This window comes from Hakea prostrata, chromosome 7, assembly GCF_041222555.1.
Source record: "Hakea prostrata isolate BN-2017 chromosome 7, UWA_Hpros_2, whole genome shotgun sequence".
Classification (NCBI taxonomy): Eukaryota; Viridiplantae; Streptophyta; class Magnoliopsida; order Proteales; family Proteaceae; genus Hakea; species Hakea prostrata.
This window is the reverse complement of record NC_142606.1, coordinates 4,135,564-4,159,602: the sequence shown is the minus strand read 5'-3', so window position 1 is coordinate 4,159,602 and position 24,039 is coordinate 4,135,564. Positions and strand designations below refer to the sequence as shown.

The 24,039-nt window shown below is 38.6% G+C and overlaps 3 protein-coding genes across 3 annotated transcripts; 2 read left to right on the top strand and 1 right to left on the bottom strand.

The window, feature by feature from the left end:
* The first annotated feature begins 407 nt into the window (after positions 1-407).
* LOC149009108 (uncharacterized) lies at positions 408-12,615 on the top strand. The gene is made up of 8 exons (XM_089160772.1): positions 408-1,185; positions 1,256-1,396; positions 1,554-1,781; positions 4,228-4,435; positions 7,994-8,130; positions 10,478-10,558; positions 11,181-11,247; positions 11,340-12,615. The coding sequence occupies exons 1-8, from the start codon at positions 872-874 to the stop codon at positions 11,637-11,639; spliced, it is 1,476 nt and encodes a 491-aa protein (XP_089016898.1). The 5' UTR covers positions 408-871; the 3' UTR covers positions 11,640-12,615.
* A 114-nt stretch (positions 12,616-12,729) lies between these two features.
* LOC149009107 (Ribosomal L29 family protein) lies at positions 12,730-16,338 on the bottom strand. The gene is made up of 2 exons (XM_089160773.1): positions 15,940-16,338; positions 12,730-13,122 (listed from the first exon to the last, which is right to left on the bottom strand). The coding sequence occupies exons 1-2, from the start codon at positions 16,264-16,266 to the stop codon at positions 12,940-12,942; spliced, it is 510 nt and encodes a 169-aa protein (XP_089016899.1). The 5' UTR covers positions 16,267-16,338; the 3' UTR covers positions 12,730-12,939.
* Positions 16,339-16,803: 465 nt separating this feature from the next.
* LOC149009106 (ubiquitin carboxyl-terminal hydrolase 4) lies at positions 16,804-23,990 on the top strand. Its single transcript, XM_089163080.1, has 6 exons — positions 16,804-17,278; positions 19,322-19,438; positions 19,922-20,020; positions 20,665-20,853; positions 21,231-21,412; positions 23,007-23,990. The coding sequence occupies exons 1-6, from the start codon at positions 17,162-17,164 to the stop codon at positions 23,416-23,418; spliced, it is 1,116 nt and encodes a 371-aa protein (XP_089019206.1). The 5' UTR covers positions 16,804-17,161; the 3' UTR covers positions 23,419-23,990.
* Positions 23,991-24,039: the final 49 nt, after the last annotated feature.

Here is a 24,039-nt window from a genome sequence, read left to right as displayed (position 1 = left end):
TTTTGAAGGAGGTCAAAAAATAAAGATAAAGATATGAAAAAGTAATATATTTTTTCTTTCAGTTTTTTATTATTCTAATTTTTTCCCATACTTCCAATATGAAATTCATTCTTTTTTTTTCTTCCTTTTTCTAATTTTGCATCATTGAATGCCAAAACGACCTGTTCGGCATGCTGGTTAACTTAGTTGTCTATGAGGAGAACATTGAGATTACGAGATTGGCCACGGACAGTTCACAGTTGCAATTAATTCAGGTGGGGTTTGGACACTTCAATTCTCCGCCTTATTAATTAGTTGGAGAGTGGTCCACCATAATAACGTGTTTCATTTTCTTTCTCGAATTCTTACGTGTTCATATCGGTTCATGCTTGTTTTGATTAGGTTAGAAAAATGTATTCCAGGTCATTTTTTCCTATTCTGATAACAAGGAATGAGAAGAGCATTCCTACCCCAAAAACAAGAAGAGCATTCCTTCCAATTTCCAGATCTGAGTCTTGCTTTAACGTTCCCAAGATACATTCGATCAAAACCCAGAACACCACCTCGTCGTTTCATGTCACAACTCACAAGTCAAATTGGTCACAAATGCAAATTATGCAATATCAAGGCCCAGGGCCACACATGTCTTTGCAACTAAATCAAACTAGATTGAATAAATAGTAGGATAAGAAAACACCCGAAACGTGTGAAGTGTAAAGATTCCGTCTCTTTCGCGTAGACAGCGAACAGAGCAGCTTCAAACTTGCCAGTTCCCACCCGTTTTTAGTTTCTACATTTGGGCTCCGCTTCAGTGTCTCTGAATCCCTGCACTACGAAGCTCTCATGAAATGGTGATGATCTTTTTGATGTTCTAATTGGCGTGGCTGCATCCATGTCTCTGCATTGCGACCGAACTGATACACCGATCGGCTGTTCAAGATGCTTTTCCGGCGACAATGGGGATTTTAACGGAACTTCATTGGACGAAGAAAGCTGTCCTCATTGTGGAAAATCTGATCCTTCTTCCTCTTCTTATTGTTCCTTTCTTAGCTCCGACTTGAGATATGGCAAGGATTGGGCAAAGTTGCGCAGATGCATTGCTGCTGCTACCAAGGGTTTTACCATTGGCGCAGGTTTAAAAGGTGGCCTCTCGGCCTTCTCGATCCTTGCTCGGTTGAGAAGAGGAAGGTCCTCTTCGATCTCTAGGTGAGTTAAAATATTGAACAGTTGTGGTGATTTGATTGTAATTGTGAATATTGATTTCCTTCGGTTTCAGGAAGGATGGAGCGGTTCCGAACAGGGAGATGATCGTTTTAGCCATTAAAGATACTATCAGATACGGCCTCTTCCTTGGCACCTTTGCCGGTACATTTGTTTCTGTAGATGAATGCATAGCTGCTTTGGGAGGACACCGTAGGCATGTAACCATTCTTATGCTTCTTCTCATTCTGGATCATAATTTCAACCGCAGAACTTTGATTTTCTGGACGATTTATATTAATTTAAACATTTAGGAAGCAAAACGAGATTTGTGTTTGACGTGCTCTCCTTACTTATATCTCAATTTGGATCAGGACGGCAAGGTGGAGGGCACTGTTGGCTGGGCTTATTGCAGGCCCGGCGATGCTTTTGACAGGACCAAATACACAGCACACAAGCTTGGCCATATACATTCTTATGCGAGCTGCTGTACTAGCTTCCAGGTGTGGGATAAAGAGCAAACGATTTGGACGCATCTGTAAACCTTTGACATGGGAGCATGGCGACATTTTCCTAATGTGCCTCTCCGCTTCTCAGATTTTGTATGTATCCTTCTGCAAAATCCATATCTGGTTTAATATTAGGTCGTCGTCAGTGGTATTTGAATTTGAATTACAATTAGTTTCTTGTTGAAAGTCTGTCCTTGATTATTTGATTTTTGAATGAGGTGGATATTTATATTCATCCCCTTGACAGGCCGTAATTCTTTATATTGTTTTAAATAGAGAACTGTAATCGTGATTTCCTTTGAATTTTCATCCCACTACCAGCATAATGAATTTGGTAGCGTCTGCACTATTGAAAATAATGTCTCTGCTAGAGTTTCATTGTGAAACCCTGTGACCTTTTGGTGGATTGACGGTATAGTTGAGGAATGTTGTTAGTGTTGATTCAACCAGATTAACGAGCGTAATGACTTTGGTAGCAACTAAATGTTGAAAATAATCATCTTTACTAGAGTTCAGCTGTGAAACTCAGGACTTTTTGGTGGATTTACACTGTAGTGCAGGGATGTTGTTAATGTTAAATTGGATATCCAATTGTTGAGAAACCAAATCAAGCAATTAAACACACCCTGCCAGCAGATTGTTCTCTTTGGTCAGCCAAAGTAATAATTTTGATGACTGATATGTTAATCAACTGGAGCTGGGAATTCAGAAACCGTCTGGAGTCTGTGAGAATGGTTGTGAATCAGTGAGCCACCTCCTACTCAGGTGCTGTAAGCTCGGAGTGTTGGACATATCTTATAGAAGCCTTTGATCACAGTTTAGTTGCCCTTTACTTGGTCTGAGGTGCTCTTGACTGACTCAAAAGTAGGGGGTTAGAACGAAAAGGTAAATATGGAAGATCTGTTCCAGTTACAATTTTGTGGATACTTGAGGGAAGCAGGTTTTTGGGATGCTTATTTTATTCCTCTCCACTCATTCCCCCCCCCCCTCCGCCCTTTTCTTCTCCTTGTTTCCATCATTTTGTTGCACTTTCTGTAGTTGTTTGGAACTGATACTTATGGAACATATGCCAAAGGCAATGGTTAATAAATCCTTAGTAGTTCCATATACTTATCTTAACAAACAACCATTGACAGGTTGGTTATTCAAGCTATACTATCCACTCCAATAAAAGTATTACCTTATATTTTTAATTCTAGTTAAGTAAAAGTAATATAAACTTTAAACCCCCTCTCCCCCCCCCCCCCCAAACACACACACACACACACACACACACACACAAAATAAGAAAAAGGAGAATGATATAAACACTTCAAAAATTGAAATCTTATCCACAATTATCAATGTTTCCCCGGTTGCCGCTGCAGAATGATATGGCTTCACTGGGATATTTGTTGGGAGCAAGACAATCTCAATGGTAAAACCAGTTCATCTTATATATTTCATTATTTCTGTATTCGAAATTATAATCAGTTACTTTTTGGGTTTCATTGTGGTTCTTAATCTCTTAGAGCTGCACTAGGACACTACCTCTTGTGGTTGGTGCAAGCCTCTGCAACCTTGGAATCTGAATGGCTAGTAACTGAGAACAGCCTCTTTTGGGAGCCGTTCTTCATCATAACACCCATTTCATCTCTGAGGATAAATTACCCTCTGTGGTTCAGTTAAAAAGAGAAACATGTGCCTCTTTTGGGACCATTCTTTTGTGGCCTATAGTCTCTACAGCCACACCTGAGAGGAAGTAATTCTCACAATATTCTTAGGTGTTGATTTTTGCTTATGGTCACATGTGCCTGCTTATTAATATCGTTTTCTCTTAGAGGGCATAGTAAAGAAGAAAGATTTCAGACCTCATTGGGAAGTGAATACTAGTTTGAGGAGATCTCCGCCAGCTAGTTATGTAGGGTGGTATTCAATTCCCTTCATGAGTAGAGGGAAATTGACAAGAAACTCTATGTCGCTGCGTCATTTGGAAGGGTTCCCAAACTCAGCACTGATGGGCGGTTTGTTGGTAATCCTGGGCCTTCAGGCATTGGAGGAATAATTAGATTGTGGTATATAAGTTAAGTTGTCTAGTTGGAGTATTCTCAGGTCCTATCTGGGGAACAATAGAGCTGAATTGATAGCTTCAAAAGTTTGGAGTCAATCTCTAGCTGAGCAAGTTCTAGCTTCCAAGGTATAGTGGAATGAAATAACAGCAAATGTGATTAGTTGGATGACAGGTTCAAAAGAATCTCCTTGGCACTATAATGATCTAATCTGACCAGGCAGGCAGCTGATTGCAATCCATGTTGAATTTGATTTGGCTAAGAATTCAAAGGTTTTGAGTCTGCTTTGGGGATTCTATTTTGTTATGAGCAGTTGCCTATCGCTCTTGTATTTAGATGGGTTTTCTTGTTGATCCATCTGAGGGGTGGTTCTTCTTGTTGTGCCTCTATAGTCTCTGCTTTCTATTCTATGTACAACTGTGTAACACTTCCTTCCTTTCAATATAGTTGTGTTTATCCCAAAATAGAAATAACCAATTTCATTTTTTCAGGTCAGCCTACGTATTAAGGCAAGACAGTCTGCCTTCATCATACAGATCTTTTCTTAATAAGCATGGTGGCAAGGATTCGGTTATCTTGCAAGGGGTAAAAGAAATAGCAACCGGCATGTCATTCACCAACTTGGAAGAGATAGAGAAGTATTACAAGTCCAATGGTGTTGACATAAAGCTAGATCCTCAAATGAAAGTACCATGCTCGGTATGTCTTCCTTAAATTTATGGTTCTTTTGTCTCCTTTCTTAAGTCAAGCATTCTACCTGTCTCTAGAAGTTGAATAAACTATTGGTGCCAGTTGATCTGTGTGACATTTTTTTGGGGGTAGCTTAAAAAATAATATATTTCTCTTGTTCCCAGTGTTATTTTGCCAGTTCTAAGCCAGATAAAGGAGGAGGTTGGTATGTCAACTCTGAGGACCGGCACCAAAAAAAACCTTTTCGATACATGGTTCCTGTAACTTAACCAGCAACATCAAAATCTGGTTTTTGCAGATGATTTAGTTTTAGTCCATGAAACAAAGGTAGGGATTGTTGGCAAATTGGAATTATGGAGATCAACCTTCTTAGATCAAACGGTTTTAAGATATCAAAATGGATTACATGATGTTTAGTACATATAATGAGGTGGAGAAAATTGATAAGAGGGAGTTCAGCAAAGTAATAATTTTAGGTATATAAGCTTGATTGTAAATTGGAAGGATGATAAAGGATGAAGTTACACTTTGAATTCTAGTATGGATGACATAGAAAGGTGCACCTAGTGTGTTGTGTGATCTATTCCTTTAAAATAAAAGGAAAATTTTATACGGTAATTATGCTGACTGGCTATGATGTATAGTGCAGAATGTTACGGAGTTTTGAATCATCATATATATCAACTCATCAACTCAGTGTAGTTGATATGGTAGTATTGCAAAACAAGGAAAGATAAAATAAAGAATTAGCCAATTAGAGTTGATTTTGGGGTAGAGCCACTATGTGATAAATTATCAATGCAAAAGTTGTTTCAAGTAGCAGACCATGTACAAGAGGCCTTTAGATGCTCCAGTATGGGGGAACATTTTTATTCAAATTGTAATCTCACAGAAGAGCGCGGAGCCCTGATCTGATTCTATTCTAATGGAATGCTATTGAAGCAACTGCAAAGCTCCACGAAGGGACCCAAAAAGTTAAAACAACCAGGGTCACCTAAGATGGTCAACCCAATAATTTGCATAAAATTCAAGCTACTCAGATGAAGGTCAGCAAGGATTCCCTCACAGCGAGATAAGAGTAAAAGCCCATGAGGGCAAAGATCCAACAGCCTGATTTAAAGTAAATAGAAGATTACCAAATTCTCGAACTCAGATATCAATTTTCCAATTAACTCATATTAAACCATTAGAACAGGCTCAATATTTAAACCAAGTTGTCCTTTCAACAGTTTAAAGTTATTTCCAGTGTGTGAAAGCAACCAAATGGTTGGATTGGAAGTATATGTAAAGCAAAAAACCAAATTTAAAATAGAGAAGTTGGAGACCCTGCTGATTTTTTTTAGTGTCAGCAAACTTAAAGTTCAGAAAGGCCCAAAAAACATGGGTCAAGTCCACCTCATTTGAACCCCTAGTATACCCCCAAGGATGGACCTAATCTGCCTGGGAGATCAGACTATGGCTGCTATGAAACTTGGCTAAAAACTGATATCAAACAAGGGATCCACAAGATTAGTTCAATCAGGAATTGAAAGGGTTTTTGTGATCAACCACGTTACCCCTGCGAAAAAGTAAACCTGAGAGTGAGGATGGATCAAATCCTAGATTGATACCTATCCTTTAAAAAAAAAAAAAAAGAAAAGAAAAATCTGAGATTGATCAGAGGGATTAATCAACGAATGGTTATAGCCCAACCTGTGACAGAACCTATTTTGCATTAAAAGAAAGTATAAATAAAGAATGAAAAAGAACCTAGGGTTCTTGTAAGCAACCAGAATTTCGTTGCCAAGCCTCATGCCATTTTTGTTGCATCGTACAGCTTACTTGAAAAATTGGAATATCAGCCCAAAGGGCTTGTAATGATTTATGCTAAATAAAATAATATGCTATTCTAGATGGAGGTCTTCCTTGCTATTTAACTAATACAATTATTTATTTATTTATTTATTTTTAAAACTTTGAGGTACTGTTTTGATTTTAAAAATTTTTTTTAACTGAAATAATAATGAGATTATGCATCAAACAGCCTCTCCCCAAAAATTGTTGGGGGTAAGACTGGATAGCAAAATTGCCCCCCCCCCTGCCTTTTTTCCAAAGTGAGATTAATTATATTTTGAATATTTAGATGTTTTATGAATTTATTTTGGGTATTATAATGACCAGGGCAGTTCAGTCAGTCTAGTTTAAGTTGTCATCAGTTCATGACAGGTTTGACTGACAGTGTCTTGTGACTCAACTAAAGAGTCAATGTTGAACGGTTCTTATTTTGAGACTTCCCAATTTTGGTGTTTGGATGCTCTCTTTTATTTCAATCTATATAAGCAACCCAAATGGACCATAATAGCCCTTGCTTTTTTTGCTCCCAGCTCGACAGCTACTGCTGTTATGCCAGTCCGCTTCTCTTGAAGTCTTTCTTGGTTTGATGTATGGTGGAACATACTGGTTTTCAATCCATTCAACTCCTTGTGGGGAAGCCTGGGAGGTTGCATTCTGTTGGTGTTCTTTGACCCAATCGAAATTTCGGGCCACTAGAAGTTTTACCCTTCAACTGAGCTGCTCTTTTGCTGCCCAAGCTGCTTTTCCATGGTTACTTTATATTTTGAGTGTAAGTTCCCAAGTTCATTCCCTCAGTCTCCAGCCCAATCTGAAATTTTCTACTCCCTTATGAGACACCATATACTGTTCAAGACTCCAGCTTGATCCATGTTTCTACCCTACCTGACCTACTGATTGGCTGTTATGGATTTCTCTTCAAATCTGCTCAAAAAGCAGTTTACTGACCTAATAGTGAAATCAGTAAAGGGAAAAGCCTGCGGGTGAGTTGATTTCATTTATGCCTTTGACTTTTTACTATATCGGACCTATCCCAGCACCTTAACCTGATCTAGACCTGCTCGGCACACCCATAAACCCTTCATATGCTTTGGAAGTATCGTAAGTATCTTTCCCTGGTTTAGGATCCCACTTTCAGACTGATTGAAGCCTTAAAATCTATCCTGCAATACTTACTCAAAATGGGAGCAGGGAGGAATCCAACCGACAAAACAGACTAGGGAACAGCGATGGCATCTGCTAGACAAAACGGAAGCATAAGCAGCAACCCTGGCAGGTGCAGCTCCCATCCATAATATGAGGCCTTTGACCAATCTCCGAGTCTTTGCCATACAAGGAATTAAAATATGCCTTGTTTGAGAATTGACTTTAATAAAATCCTTCCATCCCCTCTCAACAAACAAGAGATACATTTTCACATGATCTGAACACATTGAATAAGGACACATCTGCAATAAGTTCCAAGTACTCTTTGGCTTGATACTTGTGTGTGCTAATTGCAACTATGCCTTAAATCTTAGTGTCATTTTCTTTTAAATGCTCGCTCTGTCTCTCTCTTCTTTGAGTCAGTTATAGGGGCTTATTGCGATTCACTGCAGTACCAATTTTCGATAAGTACTTGTTTGACACTTCTGCATTACCAATTTGCCCTGTGATTTGCAGTTTATTCCCCAGTATTTCCTTTGCTGATGTTGTGAAATCTTCAATAGTGAGATGCTATTTTCAATTTTTTTGCAGATTATACATGGACATCAATCTTGTGCAGCGCATGTCATTTCCTTTTTCATTCAAGCCTATGGAAGAGCATTGCTGGTCTATATTCCAGTATATTTTATTCCTGCGCTAATAGTACATCGTCTAGAACTCCTAAAAAGGTAACTCTATCACATGGTACATGCCAGTTCCTATAATTGATGACATGTTAAACTTACTTTTGCCTCATTCCCCCCCCCCCGGCCCGCCCGGCCGGTGAAGAATGACAAGTTGAACTGATTTTCATGATCCATTTTTGGTGAAAATTTGTAAAATTAATTTATACAAAGTATGTCCAGCTGCTGGTATCTTCTGCATGAGCAACAATTCTTCTTCAAAACTTACATAATATCAGTTGAGTGTTCAGTCTATAATAGATTTTGCAATTCTATATATTTCAAACTACAAACTCCACCTTGTCCCTACTAAATGGAATTAGCTACACGGTTCTCCGTTCAAGGTCATACTTGATAGAAGGCCTAAACTAAGCATGTCTTTCCTGGCCGTTTCTCCTCACGCTAATTAGATTCGCCTCTGGCTCTTTTACTTCTGAATCAAATCACTCCACATCGGAGCATCCAAAGGCCTCTATTGAACATGGCCATGCCACCCATAGGTGTTGAGGCAACTCAAGGTAGTGGACGGGTGCCTAAGGCTTAGATGACGAGGTGCTGGCCTAGGTGCTGTCTGGGATCAAGGTGCCAAGAGTGGTGTTCTTTTTCTTTTATTTCTCCTCTTTACTTACAGTATTTAGGGCAAATTTGTTTGGACTGCCAATCCCAGCTGATGCCTGTACGATACCATATTAGTTTTCCATGCTGAAGATAATCATTCCGATACTGTGTCCTAAAACTATGTTGCATTGGAGCTGGAAAAATGAGCACTTCCTGAGAGCTTTTCCATCCCATCATATACTTGACGTTTTTCTTTAAGAAACTGACAACCATCGTCATCAGAAGCCGAATCCCTCTGTCACCACCACCACATCAGTAAAAAAAATGGCTAGTAAGCTAATCAGAAGAACAGAAACAAAGACCTAGCAATAACTGAAAATCAAAATATACCAAGAAAAAGAAGCAATGATCAAATATTTGTATAATTTTTGGTATTAGTAATGGGAAGAACATGTGATGGTGGCCAAGACAAAATCGAAGGAGAAATCTGGCAAGTCAAAGGGATTGGGCTGTAAAGACTGTAAACATTCATGCACATGCTTGAAGAGTGGCAGTCCAGCAACATATTCATTGTTGAACTTTGGGCTTTGTTAATGGTGTAATGTCACTGGGAGTTCCAACAAAGACCACGAAAAGAGCTCTGGTTCTGGTAGGGCTATGATACTTGTATTGGTTGGAAGGCTTTCCACAAGAATGGCAGGGGTGGTCTCTGAAGCTTGGATGGTTCTTGCAGTGATGCTGTTTGCATCAGGAAAGCAGTAGTGGTGTGAAGGATGAAGGGAAAAATTAAAAGTAAAAATTGAATTTGATGTTAGACAGTTAATTCTCACTCCTGTTGCCAGAACTTTCTGTATTTTGGCAAAGGTTCACTGTGCCTTACCTTTCTGGCATTGATGTGATGGTGTTTAGATGAGTTAACTTGCATCCACCAAGTTATTTTCAATTGTTGACAGTCTGCAAAAATTGTTGTGGTAAGATTGCATAGGAAAACTGCCCCCTAGACTCTGCTTGTGTGAAAGCCTTTGGCACCGCTTTACCCTTCTTATCTTTCCAACAAATCTTATGTCTGTTTCCTTTGGCTTTTCTGTTTCCTCTCTATACATAAAAACTCAATATAATGGTTGTTTTTCTTCTAATTCTTAAGGCTTTGTTTGCATCTGGATTTTATTCACTGCAGTTCTTAACTTGGTGACAGAACCTCTAACAGTGCTTATCTGTTTGTAGCTTCTAGACTTTTTTCTCTGGTTTAGGTGTGAATTACTTGTGCCTATTACTCCAATTATTTCTGTTACCCTGTGCATCTTTGGCAATAAAATTGCTGATTTGCTTATTTTCTCAATTCTCTGCTGTGCGACTCTGGTTACTGAATGGAACTGTCTCGACAGTCCTTGGAATTCCAAACATCTAAAGCCATTTTAGATGAATTTTCCAGGTACAGCAGTCTGCTTAGGTTCCCTTTTGAGCAGTTCCATGAAGTATATGCTGCAACTTTTCACATACTCTTTGTATGGGTCTGTGTTGATGATGATATATAACCATAGGAAAGGGCTTACCTAGTGCTTTACTTCTTCCTGTTGATTATTTCATCTTGAATTTTTTGTTCCGTTCCTTGGTACTTTTTATGTTTTTTTCTTCTATTCTGTTCTAAATTTTGATGCGTATGGAAAAGGTGCAGTGCATGTTGTTTCTATGTGTTTTAATCCAAATTTGATGATCTTCTGTTGGAATGATTTCTGCTGGATTTATAGTTTTCTTATTTCTAAATATGCATGCATTTGTGGTGAGCATTGTGCAGGCCCGCTACTATTTTGGGGAAGGGTCTCCTTGGCACTGCACGATCAAGCTTGTTTCTCTCCGCATATTGTTCATCTGCCTGGTATGACATTTCATTTTCCTTTTCACATGCACTGTCATCATACAGACTGGAAATTGCATTTGGTGGTTAATTCGTCATAAATTGAGCAGAACTTTATTGATTATGCCTGTAGATAAACTTCTAGATTAATGTTGTCTCTTCTGCACAATATTTAAGCACTCAGGTGAACTTGGATGCTATTATTCTTGTTGTTTCTAAGTGTTTCTTCCTTTGTCTGCAGTCCTTATGTTTCTAAAATCAAGTAACTACTTTGAACAAATTCACATGTACCTATTTCTTTCCATCTGAGTCTATCCCTTAATAACTAAGTGTTGGGTATCTCCTTTGTATGAGTTGGCAATGGAGCCAATCTGATTGTCTTTACTGTGAACAGATAATGCCACATAAGACACCACAGTTGGAATATAAAATTTACCTCTTCCTATATTGTGCTTATGCTGGATTATGAATGCAGGATGTTGTAGAATATTATGTACCTTTTCTGTTGTCTGTTCATTTAAGCAGGTTGAAGCAATTTTTCTTTGCTATTCAACAGTATTTCTACTCTGATTCTAATCTGCCTGGTGGGGTTTTTTGAGCATGTATGATTTCGTCACTTAAAATTGTCTGCTTTGTGGTTTAGGATGTGGACATGCTTTCTGTTCAGGATTTTCAAGTGGTGTAACATTCCAATGGTCGCTATGGGAATGGTATGTATGGACTTCAGCAGATTAGATTTCTTAGTGCCTGGATTGATTAGAATGATCTGTTATATTAATAACGTACTTCCCTTTTTAAGCAGTTTCCTACAGGTCTGGCTTTGGCAATCGAAAAGAAGAGCAGACGGACTGAAATATCACTCTACTGCTTTGCACGAGCTCTCGAAAGCTTCTTCATTTGCATGGCAGATACTGGTTTGTTGCCACAGCCCAAGAGAGTAAAGAGAGCTGATGTGGTTATTTTCAGCTTGTCAACTGCTATTATCATGCATTGTTATGCTCAAGAGAGGGAGGTTTTTCGCTCCAAGTACCTCAATGTTCTTGATTGGGTATTCGGCGTTCCACACTCGACTTGTGAAACTCCACAGGACAAGAGCAGTTAAAAGTTTGATTGGTTTTCGAAGATAATAAGTGCTTACATCCATCCTCTGGGTGGAGGTTTTCAGTGTATGATCGGCATACATGGTACCTGTTACTGTCCTATACAGAAATCCAGGTTCTCAAGCAGTGGCCATTTTTGAGTAGGTTGGGGCTGTATTATGATATCAGTACTTATAACCAAGAGATTTGTTAGCCAGATTCCTCTAGGACCACGAGTCCTTGAAGAAGTCACTCAATTATATTGGTAGAGATGGCATAGATGTGCGTCCTGTATTCTCTGATGCATGGATACTCACTCCATTTCTGCCACCACGACAGTTCCGGTCTTTCAACTTAAATTTTCGACATGAGTTTTTACACGAGGCCCTGAAGTCCAAGAATCAGAATTGGATCAGAAAATAACTGTAATCCATCTTTAAACAGGCTTTAACATAGTGGACGAGTCACAATTACCCTTACACACGGAATAAAAGGTAAGGTTTTTACACGTGTACGATATTGTTAAATCTTAGTTCATGCCCCCCTTGTAACCGGGTCGGGCTTGTGAAGGTAAGGTTGGAAGAGAAAAATGAACCATGATGGTTTGTTTATATATTTTTTTAATATGGATAGTATGAGTATGTATGACCATTTTCCCCCCCCTTTTCTTTTCACCTGGGTAGAAGATGGTATGACCATTTTATCCTTGTATTTTAAATGCAAACCTTGATGTTCTTTTAATTGCTGCAAAATTTCTCTTTCATTTCTAGCCCGCGAGAAGATTGACCTGCAGCTCGAGCCAGATGTTCTGTCCTCGTGAGATTGGGAATTGCGACAATACTTTATTCTAAGTCCTTGCAAGTTCTTTATCATGAGAAAAGCAATCACAAACCAAACCCAGCCAAAACAATCAATGAAATAAACGTGTAAGTTTCCTAGAATGTTTTATGGATTCGCATGCTCGTAAGAGGCTTCTAATGGAGAGGTCAACCATATATCACCTGGATAAGGAATTGCACAGCTGCCTTTTCTTTTCGCTGCTGTCATAAAATTTCATTCCACATGATACTGTTCATGCCCTTCCTATCATTTTCCATTTTTTCAAAATGCCTATAGGAACCAAGCCTATGGATTGAACGGTCCAACTTAGAACCTGAACATGTCATGAATATGATGAGTTCTCAAAATAAAAAAATTAAACCTTTGCACAAGGTGAATATTTGAGAGAAAACAGCTAATCAAACAAATATCCTGCTCTAATACAAAGAACTAGGAAAACGGAAGAGGCAAGAAAGCAAATTAGATTCATCCATGAACGATTTATCATGTTAACTTTGCGGCTTCTGCTGCTTCTGCTGCCTTTTCTTCCTCTAGCAACTTCCTCAAAGATGGAGGAGGCCTGGGAATAATGCTTTTCTTCCATTGCCGATCAAGCTTTCTTGACCTCCTCTTATTAATTCCCTCCTCAAGTTCTCTTTCCCTCCTTACTGTAAGTATGCGTGCAACCTATGTTTTGCAGGAAGAAAATTGTCACATTTTGTGGTGGCAAAAAGAAAAGATTTCCACAAAACATTTGCCACATGGAACAGTGACCTAGAAATACTGACAGTTAAATGCTTGGGAAATTATATGAGATTTAATATATCCTGTCATATGTAGGCACGAGCATATACTCCAGTGTACATCTTTAACTCTGTGCACCTAACCATAATCCCTCAGTAGTCCTAGACGTTTTTGTCAATGCCTTGGGCAAAATGGTTTGGACATGAAATTTGCTACATGAGCAGATGACTTCGGGTCCACCCTTACACAAGTGTTCGGTGCAACCTGAACTGTTGTGTGGCAGTCATTGAAGCCATGCTATTTTACTTCCAGATGGGGGGAATGCTGACATCCTGCTCACTGAGAAATTATCCCAAAGAAGTCTTAAACTGCAAATGAAGTATCTGCTTTTTTAAAACATGAAGTTAATGACCAAAGTTCAGTAGGAAGACAGGGGATCTATGATTGTCCCTATGTTAGACATGGAGATCATACAACAAGAGAATAACATTGAGGGCTTATGATCTCTACTGTGGCAGTGTGGCATCAGCTCAATAATAATAACTACAAACAACTCAGCCTCATCAAAAGTAAATGAGGTTGGCTAGACATTGACATTAATACAATACGGAACAAAAATAAAATAAAATCCAATATCTTCAGAGCCAATGAATCAAACCAATTCACACCTTGTTATTAAAAATGCCTAAGAAATGAAGCAGAAGAAATTTTAGGAGGCAACTAGTTGATCCAATATCTTCTTCATTTTCTTTTCTTTTTATTGTTTATTTACTTTTATGATTGAAAATCCTCAATTTCAAACTCCCATGAAAATACTGCTGTTCAATTTTCCCAAGAGAGAGAAATGCGCTTTAAGCCTGTATCTGATAATATCAGCAGTTGAGCACCTTAGAGAACCAAAGGAGATGGAGATGGCTGGATGATAGACTGAATGAACTCTGCTGTACCAGCCAATGTTTCTCTGTACTAAAGCCAAAATGAAATTACAATAGGAATATAACTCCAACCTAGCTAAGTCCAAATCCTAGTAGCAATAGGAAACTACGAACTAACTACAACAGGAACAAGGAACACTAAGAATCAAATCCAACTACTTAGCTAATAACAATGTCCCATGGAATAGAGGTCCATAGCACCCATGGGACCCCCCAGCCAAGATTCAAGTACTGACACTTCACGCTGTACAACAGAATCAATGATGCTTATGGTGGTCATCAACATGAAAATAAAATCAAAATGAGTCATCTCAGTTTATTAATGAGAGCTGCCCTTTCACCAACTTAGATGCATTAGGGAAAATGGTAACATTACAGATGCAGCAGATCGATACACTGTTCTTGCCTATATTGAATCACTTAGCATTACAAGGGAAAACTACATTCTTAATCCTAAGCCGATATAAGAGTTTTGGGGCATAAAAGGTCAGAAGGAAACACAACATAACACTCACGTACCTAAACTAACCTTATTAAATGAACATTAACATGAAACTAGTCTATGCACCTCATTCAGTCAGTGATTTTCACATTATTTATTAGTTCTCCTATTACTTCCACTTCAATGGCCAAAAGTAGCTACCTCTACCTGTCACCCCGCCCCAAAAATGGCCATAACCCTGCTAATTTAAGACTGCATTATTAGTCCCAAATAACCCACAAAACCAAATTGGAAACAACGAGCAGAATTAGAAGGTTAGTGTTTCAAACCAAACTAGCCTGCAGAATGTCTACCAATGCTGATCAAGTGTAGCTTGTACGGGAGGAAACTTTGTGGAAGTTTCATTAAATTCTGATGGGCCAGTTATGAGATATAGCTCTAGCTCCCAAAACTGAAACTAAGGGTCAGGACACTAAACCAGCCACCAGTTAGGGCTCCAGTTTGCATTGAGTAAAGGTCTTGTGGTGAGACAGTCTGCTTTAAATTGGAAGAGATTCTAACAGTAGAAGTGAAGTTACAGAAAGTGAAAGAAATATGAAGGTATTGGGTAATTGAAGACTCCAGCCAGTAAATGTGTCGGAAGTGGTAACCAATTGGCGGGGTGGAAGATGTGGTGGTCAACGCATTGCCTGGCACGCAGGCGCTAGCCTATTTTGTTCACTTTGCTCTGGATCCTCTCCAATGCCATGGCCGCCTTGCTGCCTTCATAACTAGTGCAGAACCACTTGATGGGTGGTGATTACAGATAAAAATCCTTGTGAATGAGATCGTCCCTGTTTCTAAGTAATCTTCTGCTAGGAATTCTGAAGCCAGAAACACCATAATCACCTTGACAGCTCCGTCGGTTGTCTCAGGAACAGAGGATGAATAAGCTAGGACGGACCTAACTGAAGCATGTTCCAGTTTATTTTTACTGGAATGCTAATTTTAAAATACCCTCAAAAACTTCGGTGAGAAGTAAACATCAAGCTAATCCTACTTCATATTTTTTGTAAAACTTCCACTGATACCGGCGCTAAAAATAAAACATACCAGGATAACGGAAAAAAACAGAACAAAAATCAGCCTTTTTTAAAGTAAATAATCTGAAGTGATAAAAGTGGTTAATGAAAAAAAAACCTTGCGAAGATTATGTCCCCAATTTAAGCAACAAGCAGCCAAAATTTCCCACAGAATCTCGTAATCCGAACAAAATTTGACTAATAAACCATACTACCCTTGAAATCTTAGACTCGAAGGTAAAGCTATATTTACCAAAACTACAAATTAATAAATTGACAAGCACATTCAGATTTGAAACGGGCTAAGAGGTTTTATTTTTACCCTTTTGCGCATTCGACGAAACTCGCTGGACTTGAACTCATTACGAGCTGATTTTTGTAATCGAAGCATGAGGAGCTCCCCCTTAAGATCAACTACCTCTTCGTTGAGTTCTTCAGTAGTCTTGGCTCTGATTTCCTTCAGTTCTTCGTCCTTCTTTGCCATCATCACCACTGACGAAGAAGAACTTTGTAAAGACGAAGAAGATATACGAAGTGGCAATAACGGTTGAATCCGGATCCCATGAAATGAGGATTTCGTGTTTGCGGAGTCAATTTTTGGGGAAGATATGAAAATACTGGAAGGCGAAGCCACTGAGATACTCAACATCGTTTCAGTTCCTCTCTCTTTCCTCTTTCGACTTCGAGAAGTCGAAGTCGAGGATAAATGGATAAGCGATAAAGCTCCCGTAGTCCTTAATTTTCCTGCACGAGCCGCGCAGGGAATAATATTTACAATTTTATTATTATTATTATTATAGACAAATCCTTTTTTTTTTTTTTTTCTTTTTAATAGATAACAAAGAAATCGGACAAAAAACATTTTCACGATATCCTAATTTTCCTTCCCACTTCCAAATTTACCCCTGATATCATCCCCTAATTTACACCATCAACCTCAGTTAGTTTCAACGTCATTTATTCCCACATTTTAAGTTTAAGAACCCTAAAATTTATCAAATTATATCTTTTAAACTTTATCAGATTTATGGTTGAAAGAGAAAAAAACGAATCATATGTAAGATTTTCCATTGAAGGTTATTCTTGTCTTTTTCAGATACTTAACAATAATTAACTTTAGCAGTAACCAGTAAGAACTGACTTCGTAAAAGTCTTATTGAGCAAAAAAGAAAATGGTCAACAAGATGGGCAGGGCAGGGCAGGGAAAGAAAAGCAATTGAGCAATTCGTTTTCTCATTTCCTCAACGATTTTAAGATTTTCTCTTTTTCTTTCTTCACTACTCAAGTCTCAAGCCTTCCCAATTTCCATTTCTTGCTCCCTCTTGCACCTTCTTCACCGAAGTAAAATCCGACCCTCTCCGTAGCGAGATCTCTCTTATCGTTAATCTTATTCTGTTTTCGAGTCTCGTCGATGCTTCTCAGATAACCCTAAGAACATAAAGAAAAGGAGCTCCTTGGGATCTGATTGGTCATGGTGAAAGAATCAGACAACTGAAAGAGAAAAAGAAAAGATAGAGCGACTTTGGTGTATAGTTTATGGTCTCATGGGCGCTGCCGGTTCCAAACTCGAGAAGGCTCTTGGTGACCAGTTTCCCGAAGGCGAGAGGTATTTCGGGCTAGAGAATTTCGGCAACACTTGCTATTGTAATAGCGTTTTGCAGGTCTGCTTATCAATCTTAAATTCTTTTGATTGCTTTTTCTTACAAGACTTTCTTTTACGTCCGATTTTAGGGTCAATTATGGTGGTAGTAGTGATGTGGTGTTTCTGAGGCCACTGCTTTGTTTCTTGTGAATTCTCAGTTCCCGATTCGATTTTATTCTACTATTGGACAGTATTCTGCTTTTTGTTCATGAATAGCTTGCTATTATTGGCATCATTTGTTCTTGTTATGAAGTGATTCTTAGATTCGTGATATTCGTATGGTTTCTATGTTTAGGGCCAGACCCATAGGACGTTGGTCATGCGTTGAGGTTACATAAACGTTGGAAGCTCGTTATTACGGAGCCAAGCATGTTTGAATGCTGATATTTTATTCTTTTCAGAGTTCCTTAGTTCTTGGGATATACTTTTGCTATCTCGTTAGTCTTACCCTAGTCTTGGCACTCAGTTGTACTGCTGTCGTCGCACTAATAGCTCTCTTAGAAAACTTATTCTTTGTTATAAATTTATAATGTGATGTGCCAGTAACATAAGCTGTGTTCAGTGTTACGAGCATTTGGCATGTTATTATGTGTGAGCTGTCCAAGTGTCCAATTTTTAACTGGAAAGATTTGTGCCTAAGAGGTAAAACCCTAGTCACAATAGTTTCAATTCTGTCCATGTAGAGTGCAGATTTCTGTTTTGAATCAAACTTGGTGTAAATTAAACAGGAGCCACTGAGAGTTAATTTAACAATTTTGAGAGTGTGGAGTTGTAGTCTCAGTGTGCTGGAAGTTGTGTAACACGGTAGTAGGGATGATTGCTCTGTTATGTACTTTTAAAAGGGATATTTTGCATCTGATCTCCAGAGTTGGGTAGAGAGATTTTTTCTGAAAATAGTAAAGGATGTCAGTTAAAGGTTTCATGGGGAGACTTGAGCAAGAGGGTTCTGTTTAACTAAGATTTGATCTAGTGCAGTGTAACTGCAAACAGGTGTATGCCTGTGGTAGATCAGCTTTTGACAGGATCACATGTACTGGGATATAAACAAACTGAAAAGGAAGATATGATCAGGAATCATTACCCAACCTTAAAATCACACCACTAGTTGTTTCCTGAAATCACCACCTGGAAGATACTGAATCACCATACAAAGAGTATTCTTAGTCCTTCCAGAAACAAAGACTGAACCAAAATGTTAATTGGTCAAACTGTTGCATCACATAGTGTATAAGACCTCTAATTTCTAGATTTCTATTTCAACAGTAGTCACAAAGTAGAAACTCTCCTAGATTCATAAATTTGAGAACCAGGGAATCTGAAAATAGACACAATGTAGACCAGATTCAACACTTCTTGAACAGAACAGGAATAGTAAATGAATAATTGATTCTGGACCCAATCTAACTTCAATTTCCTAGTGAAGAGGAAAACTGAATTAGAAACTAACACCCAGTCCCCTGTATAGAACTTAAATATCTCATAATTGAGCATATAGAAGTGGTTATCTTTACAATAGGAAACCCAAAATACTTATGGCCAATTAATGCATTAACCTTGTTGGGAATCAAATTAAGTAAAATCAGAACCGAGTCAACTCTGAACCGCGTGTCTTCTTCATCTTTGTCCGGTAGCACTCTGCATCATCTCACCTCTTTGAAAAACTTGTCATTTTCCTTATGTGGTGAAAATCTATTGCATGAGGTTATGAATCAGGACCTCAGGTTAGGTTTTTCCTGAACTGCATGGGTGGTTTTAGTTCTATGTTCTATGTGCTTCTATGGTTCACACTGAAGACTGCTAGCTACTGAAGAGTATGAATGTGTTCTGCTTCTGACTTCCTCTTTCTCTTATGGACTGTTTATTGTCTGTGGTTAGAAATTGACAGCTGAGGCCTTGAAGGGTTCCTGATTATATTCTTTTAAGTTAGAAGAATGCACTTACATGGTTTTATGATCATGAAAAACTGTACTAATGTTAAAAGCTGTATTTTCAATTGAGTCTTTGTACTCAACAGCTTTCTCTAATGTGTTGACTAGAATTATTGTTATTTTTTTGGGTTCAGGCGCTTTATTTCTGTGTTCCCTTCCGTGAACAATTGCTGGAGTACCATGCAAGCAGCAAAGGCCAGGGAGATGCAGAAGAGACTCTATTGACATGCTTGGCAGATTTATACTCCCAGGTGATGATAGACTCTTTTGTTCAAGTCAGTTGCATTCTTTTGATGTGGAGTCTGGTTTAACAAATGAAACCTATGAAGTTGCTTAGCTGTTAAGTTCTGTTCCCTATGAAGCTGATATTGAACGGATAAGAACGGAAAACCTAGGCCGCTGTAGGAAAGCCAATGGGTGAAGGATGAATGTCTTCAATTTTCATTTAACTATTTACACTTATTAACTAGTTACAAAACCAGTTTCTCATTCCATACATTATTATGCCAAATGGTCATCAAATAGTTCTTTGTTTTTCATTAGAAATGATTTTCCATTATGGTTTCTTGTAAATAGATAAAAATAAGAATGAATGATGATACCAGAAAGAGCCTAAGAGGTCATGAGTTCAAATCTCCTTGAGCCTACCTATTAATTTTATTTTTTTAATCATTAGATTTTAAGTATCCATGTAGTTTTTCCTGTCATCAATATTTTGATCTCCATTTTTGCAGATAAGTTCTCAGAAAAAGAAGACGGGTGTCATTGCTCCAAAGCGTTTTGTACAGAGAGTCAAGAAACAGAATGAACTTTTCCGCAGCTATATGCACCAGGTAAACTTTTAATGTGGCGACATCCTTGTGTTTGTTTGAAAACCACAGAAGCTGGAGTCATGATTTGGCAGTGGAATGCCAAACCCTGTGCATTGTGATCCAGTAGAATCCATCTTTTACCATTTTGGTGGCTTACCTTTGAAGTGCAAGTTCCGATGAATTTTAAAAAAGTCACAAAATGGTACTTTGACTTTGGACCTTAGGTTGTTTATGTATGTAAATATCGGGCTATTCCATCAAGTGTTTAGTACTGGAACAAATAATTTGAGTAAAGAAAACTTGAATATGCGTTAGGAGTAAATAGACATGAAATTATGAATCATTTCATAAATTATAGTCATACATGATTGTTAATAAAGAGTTGAGTGGATTCAACAGTGCAACTAACAAGTTTTCCATATATCTCCAACTTCATATCTTGCATAATATCTCCAACTCTCCTTCAAGCCTAAGTTGAAGTTACAAAATAATCCAACTTCCAAATAAAGCATGCAAAGTGTTGATGAAATGCTAGCAGTGAGTCTCAAAATTTCTTTTTAAAGGATACTGTTCTGTGCTTGTGTCGAGGCAGCGCTGTTTGAAAAAAGAATATACTGTAACTAGTTCAGAAATAAATGATGTTCGTGCTTTTCTTGTTTTTGCAGGATGCCCACGAATTTTTGAATTTTTTGCTAAACGAGCTTGTTGACATACTGGAGAAAGAGTCTCAAGCTACAAAAGGCTCTTCGGAGACTTCATCACCATCAGAAAAGATTGCAAATGGTCCAAAGAATGCTCAAGCGAATGGTGCTCAAAAGGAGCCATTGGTTACCTGGGTTCATAAAAATTTTCAGGTGATCAATCTCTCAAAAGTAATCGTTGATCCTAAAACTGATTTTATGCATCAATTACTTGTGTTCGCCATTTCTAATGCTTCATGACCAACTTCTTATGTGGTATTGTGGTTCACCAATTTAGTTTTCCTTGAATTCTGACTTACATGTGGCCTACCTGTACCCCCCCATGCCAACAGTGCCAACAGTCAGTGGCAGCGATTTAATCAGTTCTTGCCAAGTTGCAAAAGCCCAAAGATTGATGACCAGGAATGTGTATTCTTGGTGCTTGCATGGGTAGACTTGATGCATTACTAGTCTGTTATAGCAAGTACATGAATATATGTGTGTTCCTTTATCCTGGTATTGAATCTGAAGCATTGATGGTGTAAACACAGGGTATTCTGACCAATGAGACAAGATGCTTAAGATGTGAAACCGTCACAGCTAGGGATGAAACTTTTCTAGACTTGAGCCTTGATATTGAACAGAACAGCTCGATCACAAGCTGTCTCAAAAATTTCAGTTCTACAGAAACATTGAATGCAGAAGATAAGTTCTTCTGTGACAAGTGCTGCAGGTACCTTTTCCTTTTAATCTCTTCAGTAAATTTACAATGATATTCTTAGCTATATATGATGATGGTTCCTGTTAGCCTGCCACTTAGCCAAATTTCACTCGGTCACACCAGAGATGCATCTGGTTATGACAGTTCAATCTACCCTGGATTAATTAAATGGGTGAGCCATTAAGGCTTATGAAGTAACATAAGGTGGCACATTATTTTGCTGCTAAACATCATGGTATAAGGGTGTCAATGGGCCAGATTGAGTCGGGCCAATCTGAACCCAACCCAAACCTAGGGACCCCAAACCCTTCCCAGCCCTACCCTGCCTTACCCTGCCAGGGTTCTTCTAAACCCGATCTGGGTGGCACATTATTTAGCTGCTAAACCTCATGGGAGGGGCATAAATGGGCCAGGTTGGGTCGAGCCAATCTGAACCCAACCCTACCCTGCCAGGGTTCTTCTAAACCCGATTGATCTTGATTTCGGGTACAGTTAGGTTAGCCTAATTTTCCCTGACCTAGCGCCGATTTTTAACCCATTGAAAACTAGTGTTGGTTAGTGGCCTCAAGGTATTTGAACCCTTGACCTCTATTTATGAAGTTTTAAGACTTCACCAACTGAGCCAATCCCTTAGGGTTGTTAGTTGCATACTTGGTTAAATGGTTATAATTTAACTAAATTAACATAGGGTAGGGTTGGGCCAGGCCAGGTTGGCTCGAGGGCTAAACCCAAACCCTACTTGACCCTGCTTGGACTAGTTATTTTGTAACCCAAACCCACTCTTTGGGTTGAAAATCGGGCTGGGCTCATAGTGGGTCGCAGTTCAGGCTGACAGGGTTTATTGACACCCCTACCTATGGATTAGCTGTGATACATTTTTCTGGTATTTTGATAGTTCCAATTTGCTTTTTGTTGGTTCACATGAAAGGTCTGTCCTGGGTAAGCCATGACAACTGGACAGTGCAGTATGGGTACCTAAGGTGTGACTTAGATTTGTTCCTCTTTTACTTGTAGTACATGCAAGGATCCAAATTGATTGTTTCCAATCTCTGTCACTTAAAGATATCATTTTTTTTTGGATGAATGAATAATTAAATTAATCCAAAGAAAGAGAACAAATGCAAAGCCTACTATCGGACTGAAGGCTAAAAGGAGGAACTGAGACCCCAGGAGACAACAATGAGCCTATTCCTTGGGGTATCAACAACAGGGGCGTGGGGAATAAATAAAAACCTAACAGAAATATCAAAGCATATGTGGCCTTCCAAGTCATGTCAATGGAACAGGATTTGGGAATCTATCTTCTATGGTTGCACCGAAGATGATGAACGGTTGCACTGAAAACTTAAAGATATCCGTGCTTTCAAATATTGAGCAGTTTTTGTTTTCCTTTTAGTTTAGGGAGACTAAGAGTCATTGTCCTTTAGTTTTCTAATCTATGGAATCTAAATGGAGTTAAACATACAGTGCATGGGGATGTAATAAATTATTGCTTCTGATTTTCATCTGAGACTAGTTTTCAGAAAGAAGTAAATTTTGCTCAAGTAGTCTTTCATGTTGTGGGGTCTCTATTTAAACCATTAAATATGATGCTTCCCTGTTACAGTTTGCAGGAAGCCCAGAAGAGGATGAAGATAAAAAAGCCACCTCACATCTTGGTTATCCATTTGAAGCGCTTCAAGTACATTGAGCAACTTGGCCGGTACAAAAAGCTCTCATACCGTGTTGTGTTCCCATTGGAACTGAAGCTCAGCAATACGGTAGAAGATGCAGATATTGAATATTCACTCTTTGCAGTGGTTGTCCATGTTGGTAGCGGGCCCAACCATGGACATTATGTCAGCCTGGTGAAGAGTCACAACCACTGGTTATTCTTTGATGACGAGAATGTGGAGATGATAGATGAATCTGCTGTGCAGACATTTTTTGGGTCTGCACAGGAATATTCTAGCAACACGGATCATGGATACATACTGTTCTATGAGAGCGTAACTAACGATAGTTGTAACAAGAGTTAGAAGGGGCTTCAAATTTCTGGTGAGATCTTTTTTTTTTTTCAGCTGAGGAGATGACGGGTATTTGCTTCCTTTGTGAACTTCTTTTCTTGTTTTCACAGTCCCTTGTTGTCTTTCTCATGTTTAATTTTGGAAGAGCTCTCGGATATCATCGAAATTGAGATACGGTATACTGAAGTGATTGCTGTGTACAGTGGATGGTTCAAGCACACTGTCCTGTGGTGTGTTCATCAATAAGGAAAAAGGAATGTAAATGGTGATAAAGAGTTCAGGGACACTTAAATTTTTTTCAGTGTCGAGAATATTTATTTTACGGCAGATCGAACTGTAGAAATGCAATACTATTGCTCTGAGTGACTTATTCCCTCTATGCCGGGCACAATGTCTGAATGCACTCTCATGGCCTGCGATAGCCGATAGGGGTACATATTTACAAAGAATTTGACTGACTGAAACGTTTCAAATTAAGGGGAAATCACTCAGTGTTCTTGTAATATATGTTGAAGAAACTTATATATAAAAAATCGAACAGCATCTAATTTTAGATGCAGAAAATTAGAGTCGTAAAGCAGGTATTTTTTTTTCCTTACACAACTTAAAAATGGTGGATTAGGGCTGCAATAG

Bases quoted from the DNA above. Each gene is read 5' to 3' on its own strand.
- LOC149009108 (XM_089160772.1), top strand. From the start codon at position 872: ATGTCTCTGCATTGCGACCGAACTGATACACCGATCGGCTGTTCAAGA. The intron at 1,186-1,255 runs GTGAGTTAAAAT...CTTCGGTTTCAG, and splicing joins AGGTCCTCTTCGATCTCTAG to GAAGGATGGAGCGGTTCCGA. The intron at 10,559-11,180 runs GTATGACATTTC...TTTGTGGTTTAG, and splicing joins GCATATTGTTCATCTGCCTG to GATGTGGACATGCTTTCTGT.
- LOC149009107 (XM_089160773.1), bottom strand. From the start codon at position 16,266: ATGTTGAGTATCTCAGTGGCTTCGCCTTCCAGTATTTTCATATCTTCC. The intron at 13,123-15,939 runs GTAAAAATAAAA...TGCAAAACATAG, and splicing joins TTCGTCGAATGCGCAAAAGG to GTTGCACGCATACTTACAGT.
- LOC149009106 (XM_089163080.1), top strand. From the start codon at position 17,162: ATGGGCGCTGCCGGTTCCAAACTCGAGAAGGCTCTTGGTGACCAGTTT. The intron at 19,439-19,921 runs GTGATGATAGAC...CCATTTTTGCAG, and splicing joins TGGCAGATTTATACTCCCAG to ATAAGTTCTCAGAAAAAGAA. The intron at 21,413-23,006 runs GTACCTTTTCCT...TCCCTGTTACAG, and splicing joins TTCTGTGACAAGTGCTGCAG to TTTGCAGGAAGCCCAGAAGA.